This window comes from Juglans regia, chromosome 9 (assembly GCF_001411555.2).
Source record: "Juglans regia cultivar Chandler chromosome 9, Walnut 2.0, whole genome shotgun sequence".
In the NCBI taxonomy this organism is placed as follows: Eukaryota; Viridiplantae; Streptophyta; class Magnoliopsida; order Fagales; family Juglandaceae; genus Juglans; species Juglans regia.
This window is the reverse complement of record NC_049909.1, coordinates 15,337,721-15,350,865: the sequence shown is the minus strand read 5'-3', so window position 1 is coordinate 15,350,865 and position 13,145 is coordinate 15,337,721. Positions and strand designations below refer to the sequence as shown.

The window sequence follows — 13,145 nt, the reverse complement described above, 5'->3', positions numbered from 1 at the left end:
GAAATTAAGAAACACTTACTCGTCCACTATTTGGCATTGGAATAGCGTCCTTCAAAGGCCGCCAGGCATTGCCCGCACACATGAAAGTTGCAAATATTCCCCAGCAATGACACCATCCCGTAGAAAGAAAGTAATTCCTTCGCTGTGAGGTCTGGGTACCTCTCTCCAAGGGGCTGTAAAGTGCGGCAGAAGACAACGCAGGCGCACATTAGCATGCGCTAGGCTTTACTGTGAAACTGGGCAGGAGCAAGCTTCAGAAAATGAAGGACATCACGCACTGAGCGGATGAAGGGAAAACTGGGCCCATTGGTTAGGTCGTCTACATTTAGGACCGAACGCCATGAATACCCATTGAAGGAAGTGGGTTCACAGGAGAGAGAAGATTCAGGCTTTTGACTAGAGGGTATTTTGACAAAATCACGACTAACCATGGAGAAATACTTTGGAAAAAGAAACAGGGAAAAACAAAGGGAAATGGAGCAGAGTAAAGGGAAATCCAAAGAAGGAGAAGAAACAGAGAATGGAGAGGAAGAGGAAAATGCGAAAAGGTAGAAGAAAGATGGAAGGGCAAAGGAAAGTAACCAAAGAAGTTACGAGAAACAAATGGCGCATGAAGCATGCGAGACAGGAAATCATGAGGGTCTTTGGGAATCCAAAGGGTTGGCTGCGCCGGCAATTACACTTCTTTTTGAAAATCATAAAATTAGCGAGAACAGTTATATTTGACGTCACTTGGCTTAAACTACGGCCAAAAGAGGAAAAGGCACGTGTAAACTCTTACAAACTAGCAAGGCAAGCAATAAATATTTTTGAATGATTAATTTCCCATGAGGTGCCTCAAAGCGAATTAGCAGAGTAACTGGACGTGATATTTAGGCCTTTGGGCTTCAAGCCCATCTTTAAAGGCCAAGCCCATCCATACGTTCTAGAAGGCTTGTCGAAGGCCTTCATCAAAGGTTCCCTCAGACAAAAGGCCTGCAACTCGAGGAGAGACATCCCTGTTTCTGCGGGGATAAAATCCTTGAGTGGATCCCAGTGTTACGGGAGACATCTTTTCCGATTAATAGGGGATAATGGGAGAGACAAGCAGAAGAGGCCATGGACCAAGGTGAATGGCCAAGGCACAGAACGCTGCCTATTATGTGACCACAAGACCTCCTTACGGTCGGTGGTGTGAAACACATTCTCAACATATATGATCTACACTAATGACCGCACAATAGAAAGAAAATTAACAGCAGCATCAGAAAGAAAAATAATAATAATAAAGGAATATAAGTTCAGAAATAAAAGCAAGGCATTGAAGGTAGTTACTGTAGGCCAAGAACACATAGAACATAGCCTGTAGATTTTTTCACTCTGCACATCTCATACAAAATTACAAAGGGATGAGAGAGAAGTACCTTGCGAGAAAAAGAAACTCTACAATTTTCATTCCATATATTTTTATACCTTTTCCATTCTGCATTTTTGTTGTTCTGTTCTCATCTACACTATACCCTATGAGACGGTCCAAAAACTTTCTTCAGTACGCTAAATACAGCACACAAAAGCAAAACCATCATAATCTTTTTTGAGGCTAACATCCTAAGGTTCACCCTCAGACCATGTTTCCTCATTAGACTCACCACCGATGAACCCAAAACGAGAAGCCTAGACCCAATAGCACACGCCACAGTTTTCATCGTCTCTGTTGGCCCGCACACATTGCCCATATCGCTTGACACCTCGACATAAGACCACGCGGAGCTCTCCTGGCTGCTCACTGCTTGGTTCAGTCCAAGACTGTCATTTAGCCAAGCAGAAAACCTGACCAGCAGTTTTGCTAGCCATGCAACCTCATCGTCAGAGATTGGGCGCTTCATCCAGTCACCCTTGTATTTGATTTCTGATAATGCGTGGTTTCCCTCTCTTCTGGGCTTGAATTTGTCATCACGGGAATTTGAATACCGATTCGCTTCTGGGGAAAATGACAGCGTCCTAACAGCATGCCCACCAAACAAGCAGCTCACCCGTTCTTTCAATGAATCTATGCACTTCAGGTTGTCAGCAAGGTTATCACCGGAAATTGCTTGTAACTCAGCTTCTGCTCTCAGTATAAACAGCTGCAAATAAAATCATGAAAAATTCGATGAGATCTTCTAGTGTAGATAGTTAATGATTATTGTAGCAATTACTAGGATTAAACACACATGGCAATAATAAACTGTAGAACCTGAAGTAGGTGTTGGCCACCATCTTCCCCATCACAGAAGAGACGTAAATCTTTATTCCAGTTCTCATGCAGGAAAGATCCATCAGTATCACTCTCGCACAAGCCATCCTCCCAGTCCTAGTGTAATTATTAGATTACACCAAAAATAATCATTAGGGTAAGATATAATGGTACACAATGATGAACTATTGCCCCTCTGCAGACTCATCATGGTTCATAGAAGACATCAAACATCATCACATGATGAACTGTATGACTTTTTATTGGTTTTCAGAGGGATGAAGATTTCCATTTGAAGTAAGATCAACTTTCAGTTACAAGAATGGTGGCCGTATGAATACTTGAACAAAAAGAATGGAGGCAGTATAAATGTTTGAGAGCTCTTTTGTTAACCTGAAACGCTAATCAAAATGGCATAGCAAAGGCATTAGCATAAAGGAGGGAGGTGAATCTACCTGCAACTGTTCACGAATTGAAGGAACAAATCTGTATAAGCTATTAAGCACTGATTTGCCTGATCCAGCTTGTTTTAAATGGAAAACAGTATCCATATTCTTTATGAGGTCAGCTAGCTCTTTAGATGATGCCAGTATGTTTAAAACCTGTAAAAAAGGCAGATGATAAAGAAAACTTTAGAAGCAAATATATATATATTTTTTTATAAGTGTATAGAAGCAAATATTATCCAAAGATATAACTAAAAAAGTGTCCACCATTTAAACAGGGTTAACTACTCGTCCTCGAGTTTTTACCCTTTGTCAAAAAACTCCCAAGTTTTCAAAAATGCAGAAAGTGACCCATTGAGCTTTCAATTTTTCAAAACAATCCTATTTGCCGTTAAAAATAATTAGCAAAGCTTGCAACAAGCGGAAAGCCATAGAGGGCTTAAAGATGGACACATGTATCGTTATAGCCATGTCAGTGGATATTTAACAATATTCACAAAGGATCAATTTAGCAATTAACCCTTTGAATAATTGAAAAACCATGCAGTGATTGTCACATTAATGCAAAAAGGATTATAAATTGGAGTTAGTGCAAAAATGCTTAGTTCTAATATGATACTTTACTGAAAAAGATTTAATATACTTTTAGAAACAAATGTATATGGACAGTTTTCTTGACAAGCAGGTCTTTGGGGTAATGTTCACATCGTCGCTGTGTAAAATGATCATTCATTGTATTATGTGGTGTTTGTGGATGGAGAGAAATGGTAGGTGCTTTGGAGATAAGGAGTGTTCCTAGGATGAGTTGAAGAGATTATTTTTTAACACAATTTTCCTCGGCTTTGGTCATTGTTTGTAATGGGGACGGTTTTCATAATTTGCTTGTATCCATCACTAGTGCTTGGTGGTTATTGGGTGTATTCTGTGTATGCTTCATGTGTACTTGGGCTATGCCTTTTACTATCAATAAAGTTTTACTAATCAAAAACAAAGTTTGGGCAGTATCTTCCAGCATTTTTTTTTTTTTGATAAGTAAAACAAGAATTTATTAATATACCAAATGTCGAATACAGAGAAAGTATCTTCCAGCATTAACATCACGAACAACACAGCAATCTTCATTAAGGACTAAAAAGCACCCCCTTCTCATCTCTCCTCTTTGTCCCCCCCACTCTTTTGCTTCTCTTGGGTTGATGCCCATCTTTTGATGAAGGAAACTACTAGTTCTGATGTTCCTTGCCCACCAACTGCCGAGCACCTACCTAATCGGACATTAAAACATAATTTCTATATAGTGGTTCTAATTCAATCAATTTCCTGCGATTCCCCCTATGGCTTCCAAGTCTCCTTGCGGTTGCAATGGGCATCTCTCCAAGCAGCCCATATACCCCACTGTTTAAAAAACCTATTGATTCCGGTGACCATTTTCTTCGACTTCAGACAAGAAAATCATTGAACTGAACCAAGTTAAATTTCATTTCATTTCTTTTTTTTTTTTTTTTTTTTTTTTTTTTTTTTTTTTTATCTTTTATCTTTTTTAGATACTGTATTGACTTCCCACCATCTCCTTTTGCAATTTTGTTTGTTTTTAATACAATTTCATCTTCTCCCCAAACCAAATAAAATAAACTACCATTTCTCTTTTGGTAAGTAAATAAAATATACTTATAAATAAATAAATAAATAAAATAAACCATCATTAACAACACTGACAAAACAAGCATATCTTATGGTTAAAACCAAACTATTTAAGGCCATAAACATCATTTTCAAGTCATACCTATATGCATTTGTGTCTTTAAATGTTTTACTGAAACTGTTTGCCACCACCCAAACTCTGAAGCAAGGATCTGGGAACTCAGTATTGCACCTTCTTAGATAGGGAACAGACGGTGGTAGACAGCCTAGAATTTCAGAACATAAAAAGCATGTTCTTCTCAAGTGATTGTGAAGACATAACACTAAGATAGGAAAGAGGAAACTTTTTTACAGCAAGATGGTTTCGATAAGTCTTACAAGAACCCTCAAGACTCGAAAGTATCAGTGCACAATAAAACCATGGTCAATAAATCATTTATTAAAATAAACGTGTAGGAATGAATACACTTTAATTCTCCTTTTCTTTCCAAACAAATAACAGAAGCAAAAGTAATTAACACTCCTTTTGCCCGAGAATTTTCAAATGCATGTTACTAGGTAATGTTCAGCACTCTAACTTTGTACAAAATTGGATTTATACAAGTCAATCTGAACTCCTTTTATTCTAAAACACCAAGGTCCAATACTAATCAAATTCAAGTATCAGATAATCCTACTTATCAAAAAAAAGTATCAGATAATCCTTAATCATGGAAAGATGTTGGTTGGTCAAGGCTGGACTAAACCAATAACTACTTGGGGTTTAAAAAACGTTAACATAGATGGAATGGGTTTCTAAGCATTCTCTTAGGAGAGAACAGGAACCGACAGAACCGGCCACAAGATTCTAGAACCGGCTGGAACCAGCCGCTGGATTCTAGAACCAGCCAAAACCAGTGGAGAACCGGTCGGTCAGCGGTCCAAAGCAACATAAATCGACATTGGTTGGTTTGTGTTCAAACCAATTATATATATTTATAATTTATTTTATTTTATTCTTATTTAAAACGACACCGTTTTATTATTATGTGTTAGCAAAAAAATAATAACAAAAATGAAGCTATTTGGTTTGATAAAACAAATGGTGTCGTTTTGGGTTAGGGCTTGGCTAAAGCCTTAACCCGAGTACCCTCCCTCCCTTTCGTCTTCATTTCTCCTCCTCTCCTCACCATCACACAGTCTCTCTCTCATCTCTCATCTCTCATCTCTCAGACCTCTCGCCATCAACTCTCCCCTTTGGCCTCCATTCAGTACAGCAGCCAGTTGTTCCCTCCCTTCCTTCCTCCCTTCCTCCCTCCCTCCTTTCACCTTCATTTATCCTTCGCTCCTCACCGTCGCACGGTCTCTCTCTTATCTCTCAGACCTCTCGCCATCCCTCCCTTCCTCCCTCCCTCCTTTCACCTTCATTTCTCCTCCTCTCCTCACCATCACTCAGTCTCTCTCTCATGTCTCAGACCTCTCACCATCAACTCTCCCTTTGGCCTCCATTCGGTACAGCAGCCCTCCCCTCCCTCCCTCGTGCGTCCTGTCATCAGCAGCTTAGCGTTGCCCATCGATTTACCCATAACCGATAATATGGAGGATCGGTTTCCCTTAATAAATTAATTTTGATCTATATGTTTCCTATTATTTGATGTCTAACTTGTTTATCTGTGTATATATAGGCATTTTGAAATTTTTGGAGCAAATTGTTGGTACCTTGAACAGTAACCCGAGATCAATTTCCCATTGTGAGTGAGCTATATGTTTGGTTTAGTTTACTTTTTAGAATGAAAAAATTAGAAATTAAATTATTGCCCATTGAATATGTTGTGACATATTTTGATGTAAATTGTGAAAAGTTGAGTGAACTAGAATCTACATTTTAGAGTCTTAAACTTGTCATGCTTGCCATGTTGCAAACTAGTTGTTGTGTAATTGTGATTTCCTGTTTTGCATGGAAAAATTTAGAAATTAGATTATTGTTCATTGAATGAAGTTGTGACAATGTTTTGATGATGTGTGTGCTCCTACGCTATAGGATTAAATAAATTTAAGAGGTGTGCAGAAAAATAAAAATAAAAATTGATTGTAAGAAAATGTTCTCTCTTGTTGTACCAACTCAATTGAACTCAAGATACATGATGTTGGAGACAACTGAGAAGTTTGAGAAGGCTTTTAGGCGGATAGAAAGTGAGGATTACAAATTCTTCTCTTACTTTATTGATGGACGCATGGGGCCTCCTAGACCTGAGGAGTGGGAGACAATGCAGGTGCTTGTAAGGTTTTTAGAAATCTTTTATGACGCATCTGACTAGGAGATTTTCTGGATCTTTGTATGTCATGACTAGAACCAATTTTCAAAAGATTTGTCAACTCCAAAAAAATGTTGATTAGGCTGTTCCAAAGTGATAATCATTGTTTGATGAGCATGGCCACAAGCATGAGAAGGAAATATAATAAATATTGAACGTTATTAGATAAGCTGAATTTGTTGATGTTGATTGCAGTTGTGCTTGATCCACGTAACAAGTTAGGACTTCTTAGTTTCCACTTGAAATTTATAATGAGACTCAGGCTAAAGAGTTGGTGTCAAGTGAGAGATAGTTATTAGTGGATTTGTATGAGTATAATGCGACATTTAATTCTACCACCACAAGCCGAGAACATAAGCCCCCTCCAACATCTACAATCATAGATGATGGTTATGGTGATAATGAGACACGATGGTATGATGAGTGATATCAAGCATCATCCACCTTGGAATCTCCTATTGCCAAAACAGAGGTGGATCAGTATTTATTATATTGTTGAGACCTGGATCCCCTCTTTTAACTTGTTGATTTGGTGGAAACTTAATGAGGCTAATCATCCTATACTTGCAAGGATTGCACAAGACTTGTTGGCCATGTATGTTTTCACGGTTGCATCCAAGTCACCATTTAGGAAAGTCGTGTGCTTGATCCTTTTCAGAGTTCATTGGCTCCAACAACTGTTGATGCCCTTATTTGTGCTCAAAATTTGGTTGAAACATCCGTGAACACCAATTGATATTCGAGAATCCATGGATAATATGGAGAGCTTCTTGATGGAATCAAGTAATGTTTTGATATTCATTCAATATTCATTGCTTTTATAATTTAATTTTAGTGTTTTCATCATAAAAATTCACAATATTTGATTTTTTATTCTTATCTATGTTTCTATGTAGAGTTGAGCGCACAACCAACTGTCATAACCATTGAATATTGAAGCATCAAATATGAAGAATCAAGTATATTTATTTACTTTATGTTTTATAATTGTAAAACTTTATTTAGTAATATTTATATGGTGCATTGGTGCTTAAGACAATTTGGTTTGTATTTGTAATGTGTATTAGACATCTAAGAGAGTTGTTTTTACTTTTCTTTTTTTTTTTTAATTATCTAGTATGTACTTGCTATTTCTAATTTTTTATTAACCAAACATTAAAAACATAGTTAAAAAATTATAAAGAAACTTAAACATTCTAGACAGATTATTAACCAAAATAATCTAGACAGATTAAAAAAAGCCCAAATTGATGGGCCAACAACTGAACCGACTGGAACCGGTCTAGCTGGTTTTCTCTCCCTCTATCAGTTGGTTCAGTCGGTTTCATATACGTATGAAACCAGCCGTTTCAGTTTTGGTTTGGGGCTGAAACTGACTGGCCAATTCAGTTTTTCACCCCTAGATTCTCTAAAGCTAAAAGATAGTGAACCCCAACTGTTAGCCCATAACACGGTTTAGTTTCAAGAGGAAACTTGAAGTAGCCATAACTTCAAACTCATTATAAACTTCTTTTTTTTTTTTTTTTTTTATAAGTAAAACTCATTATAAACTTTACTTACCTCTACATAACTAAAGGGTAGTAATAAAAGATAGTGAACCCCCTACCCAATTTTTTTTTTTTATCGGTACACCCTACCCAATTATCAACATTTCTTACTTAGAAAAACAGGTTTCGTCATTCACCAATCTGAGTCAAAAATATGGCAGGCCTTCTTCTCATCAAAGAAATATCCAAATAAGTAGTCATATAGGCATGGAACACTCACAACAAAGTTTATGTTACAGCAAGGTAAACTAAAGCGCTAGAGTTTTCTCAATTCAGCTTGAATAATACATCAATGTAGATAAGCTAAGTGATGATAAACCAAACTAGACTGTTCACCCAACAAAATGCAGTTCCATTGCAAGGCATAGAACTTGTCAAAACTGAAGTACTCCAATGATTATAATGAACTAAGACACCATGAGAAGAAAATTGATGAGTGTGTATGTATGTGTGTGTGTGTGTGTGTGTTATGTATGTATATAATGCAAGCAAATTTCATGTACACGGATAAAAGCTAGCCAAAACTTGTAATCAAGAAACGAACCTTGGATACCATCCTGACTATAATTTCAACGTCAGTGTGAAGAAACTTGTGCGCAAACCCGATGAAATGCATAACCAATGAACTGTAATACAGGTAATTAGACAACACATAACCCTGCCAAACAGGGTTATATCCATATTCACGAAGATTCTGAGAATTCTCCTTTCTATCACTCTTACTAGAACCATCAACTACCGCGTTCAGCGCTGCAAAATCATCCCAGCTGATAGACCAAGGCTCCAAATAACTAATCCAAACATCAAACACCTCTGAGGCATTCTTGATTGACGTTCCCAAGGGGCAAAACAAGAACGTCCTCAGTATAAACCGGTATAGCGGCCTTTGAATCCAAGCGTTCCACGATCTGGAAGGATGAACGGGAGCAGGCACACCCCTTGACTTCACAGCATCAAATGAACCCGAATTGGATACCCTCCGCCTCGGACTTGCACAGCATTCACCCCCACTCTCTTCCGAGAAGGTTCCAGAGCTCAAACTCAAGTACTTGACGAACAACTTCACCACGTCCCCCAAGCCTGACGACGGCGGTGGGATATCCCCCGAGACCGACCGAAATGGAAATGATACGCCAAACGACTTCAACACGTTTACAGGTAACGGCGAGAAGTCGTTGTCCACTAACCAAAAATGGATAAAAGCATTCACAACAAGCTCCGCGCGCATCGTAACCGATCCATCATACTCGGACGCATAGTGAAGCAACGAGCTCCGGTACGGTTGATGAACAGTCAAATCGTGACTGGGCACAAACTCGCGAAGATACGCGTAGAGAAGGCGAATGTAGAGGCTGCACTCGATTCTTTGTTCATTTACGCGCTTGGAATTGGACAGTCCGGGGATCGAGGAAGTCCAATTCTCTAACCTGAATTTTCTAGCTCTTTTAATGGAAACGGAATCGACATTATCGGAATTGGATTTGCAAACCGGATAATAAGCGAACCAGAAGAGGTAGTATTCGAATACATTAAGTTGGACTTGATGAGCGGACGGTTTTGTTGGATCTTCTTTGAGTTTGCCGGAGAACAAATGGCAGAGATTGGAGAGGGTTCGGGCGTCATTGGAGGTAGAGAGGGCGAGTCGGGCCCAGTGGGGAAGGCGTTCAACGGGGAAGACGTACTTGACGAGGGATAGGCGATCGACGGCGGAAATGGAGCGGAGGAGAACGCCGGAGGGTGAGAGTAGGGAGAAAATGGCGTTGGAGGCGGAATCGTTGGCGTTAGTGTCGATCCAGGCGGAAGATGGAGGGGGGCAAGATCTGGAAGGATCGGGGGGAAGGCCGAAGAAGAGTTTGCAGATGAGGGTTGGAAAGGCGAGGGAGAAGAAGTGCCGGGACTGGTCGGGTGAGTGCGAGAGCAGGAAGGACTCGATGGAGGCGCAGGTGGAGGATATTTGGGACGGCGAGGCGGCGAGTATGGCAGCGGCGAGGTCTTCGGATTTGGAATGGGAATCGACGGTGAACGAGTGGGGGAGCATCATAAGGCTCGGCTGGGGTCGACAGCAGAGTAGCGAGGACGAACTGGAGCTAGGGTTTTTATCTGAGCGAGGGAGCGAGAGAGAGAGAGAGAGAGAGAGAGAGAGGTTTTTCGAGAGAAGGTTTTAAAAGACGGTGCTTGAGGCAAATGGCGCCTTTTTATGAGGGAAGAGATGATGGGTGTGTGTATACGTGGCGACAGAATGGGAGACCTTGCAGTTTCCAAATTCCGGAATCAAATTGTTTAAATATTCAGTGCGTTTCGATTATAAGTTAAAAATAATTTTAAATGAATTAAATAAAATATTATTTTTAATATTATTATTTTTAATTTTAAAAAAATTGAATTATTTATTATATTTTATGTGAGAATTTAAAAAAATTATAATAATGAATTAAGATGAATTGAGGTGAGTTTTAAATTTAAATAAATCCTGATTTTTTATTCTCTATTTTGGCGCATAATTTTATTAAAAATTTGAATAAATTTGAATTTACATGAAAAAATTTACAAAAAAATTAAGTATGAATTTTATTTAAAAAAAAAAAAAAGCACAATTACAAGCACAAGATTTGATCATCCACCAGCAACCATTACGCTTTACGCACCTTAGAGCCCGAAGATTTCTATGTAAAAATGTTTTTTTTAAAACATTTTTTCAACCTTTTATTTAAAAAGAAATGAGCAATATTATATACAATCTTCATTTAGAGACTACAATACAAATTTAAATAATTTTATCTTTAAAATTTTTTAAAATTATAAAATTATTCTTCATAAAATGATGATCTTTCTTATTTAATAAAAACCCTACACATACAGTCTTAAAATAAAAATTACAAATAGAATTTCTCATTTAAAAATTGCTGAGCAAACCGATGGTTTGCAAATAAGTTGTTTTTTTTAATATTTAAAAATTCCTTCAGTGCGGCAATTCGGTCACGAATCACGATAGCATGATCCTATTAGGCTATGTTTAATTGTTAAATTTCTTTCAATTCATCCCAAACCAATTACTGATAAGGCTTATATTTTTTTAATTTTTTATAAAAACTAACTCATATCAATTTATTTTATAAATTTAAACATATATTTCAATTTATTTATATTTTAAATATATTAATTGAACCATAAAATACTATTATTTATAAATTATTTAAAATCACCTTAACATCTAAATGCAACCTTAATTTTAAGGTTTTGTTTGGTTACTTAACTAAATTGAGTTCAGCTGAGTTCAATTTAATTTTAAACTGAGTCTAACATCCAAATACTCAACTCTCAAATTATTAAATTCATTCCAATTTAAAATTTTTTTACACATGAGACTCATAACTTTTTCCAACTTAAAATATATTTATATGAGAAACTCATAATCTTTTTTAATTTTCTTTAAAAGAACTAAATTTATCTTAATATTTAAATATATTTTAAATTCAATTTAAATAAATCTCACATAATTTTTTTTATTACTCAATTTATTACTATTCATAAAAAATACAATTTAACGTTCAAATGCAGCTTAAATCCAATGAATGAGCAAATATGGAGAGGCAAGAGGCACTTACGTGGGCTTTTTGGGTTTGGTTCATCAAAACAATAATTACTATATTCGTTCAGCTTCTTGTCAGTGTGGGCTGGGTTCTCCTCCTAATTTTGAACAGACCAATATACTACAAGGCCTTTAGCTGTGTTCCAAGTGGACTAGACCAGTTCTAACTTCCTTGAAGCAGGGCCGGTCCGGTTTCAACAGAAATTACAAATCTTGACAAAACCCAAAAATAATAATAAAAAATATATATACAAAGCACGTATAAATATTTTAGGGGATTTGAAGTTGGAACTAAAAGAATGACTGTATATGTTAAAGTAATTTTTTAAATATATTCCAATTCTTAAATATTCTTAATAATTAATTAATTAACCTCAAGAAAGCATCATTTATGTTGGGTGGTAACTTCTCTCTAATTTGTAAGGTTAAAAACTAACACCACACTGACAACTTTTGGAGAGGTTCAGAATCGGCGGAACCAACCGATTAGGGGGGAGAAAACCGATAGCTTCGGTGTCAGCGTGAGCCAATGTGGTTCGTCAGTCTATCTTCGGTGTCACTGTGATGGAGGGGAGCGGTGAGTTGTGCTATTGGTGGGAAGAAGCAGACCTGCAAAGGCAAGAAGTAAAGGGAAGTAGAAGACGGGAAAAGAAGAAGAAGGGGGTTTATTACTTCAGGTCGAAACAGCGCCGTTTGGCACCCTTTTTTTTTTATAAAATTCATAACTAAAATGACATTGTTTAAATTACTTAAATGAAACGACGTCGTTTTATGTACATATAATAATATATATATAATCGGCCAATTTGGCAGTTTGGGTTTGGTTCAGACCGAAACCGAACCAGCCGACGTCGATTTCTTTAATTTTATATCGCCAGCCGATCGGTTCTTTGTCGGTTTCGACCAATTACGGACTCCAGCGGCTAGTCCCGTCGATTTCTATATAGCCCTACTAATTTGTGTTTGAGAGAGAGAGAGCTAAAAACCAATCTGGCTTGCTGGAAATTGTTTCTTCCATATACTCCTGTGGTCCATAATTTGATTATGTTGTAGAGGATATATAATATGCATGGTGGTCCTGCTTTGGTTGATGTAGCACCATGCATGGCTTGTGGTCCACAATTTGACTATGCTGTAGGGGACATATAATATGTATGGTGGTCCTGTTTTGGTTGATGTAGCACCATGCATGGCCCATGCATGCTGTCTAAGTTTGTGGGATAATTGATGTTTTAAAAATATTGTATCCATAATTTAAGAGTTTAAATTTTGAATTATGATACCGTATTTTAATTAAGGTGCGGTTTGAATAATGAGATAAAATGAGATAATTTTAAATAAAAGTTAAAAAAAATATTGTTTGAATATTATTTTTTAATACTATTATTATTTTGTAATTTGAAAACAATGATAAAA

General features: G+C 37.2%; 1 protein-coding gene across 1 annotated transcript; it reads right to left on the bottom strand.

Annotated features, from left to right (window-relative positions):
* Positions 1-1,314: 1,314 nt before the first annotated feature.
* Positions 1,315-10,310, bottom strand: LOC108994417. The gene is made up of 4 exons (XM_018969625.1): positions 8,685-10,310; positions 2,671-2,817; positions 2,216-2,332; positions 1,315-2,105 (listed from the first exon to the last, which is right to left on the bottom strand). The coding sequence occupies exons 1-4, from the start codon at positions 10,179-10,181 to the stop codon at positions 1,494-1,496; spliced, it is 2,373 nt and encodes a 790-aa protein (XP_018825170.1). The 5' UTR covers positions 10,182-10,310; the 3' UTR covers positions 1,315-1,493.
* Positions 10,311-13,145: the final 2,835 nt, after the last annotated feature.

Excerpts from the sequence above, each read along its gene's own strand:
- LOC108994417 (XM_018969625.1), bottom strand. The coding sequence starts at position 10,181 with ATGATGCTCCCCCACTCGTTCACCGTCGATTCCCATTCCAAATCCGAA. Across the intron at positions 2,818-8,684 it reads TAGTCAGGATGGTATCCAAG|GTTTTAAACATACTGGCATC; the intron begins GTTCGTTTCTTG and ends CCTTTTTTACAG. Across the intron at positions 2,333-2,670 it reads CAATTCGTGAACAGTTGCAG|GACTGGGAGGATGGCTTGTG; the intron begins GTAGATTCACCT and ends TAATTACACTAG.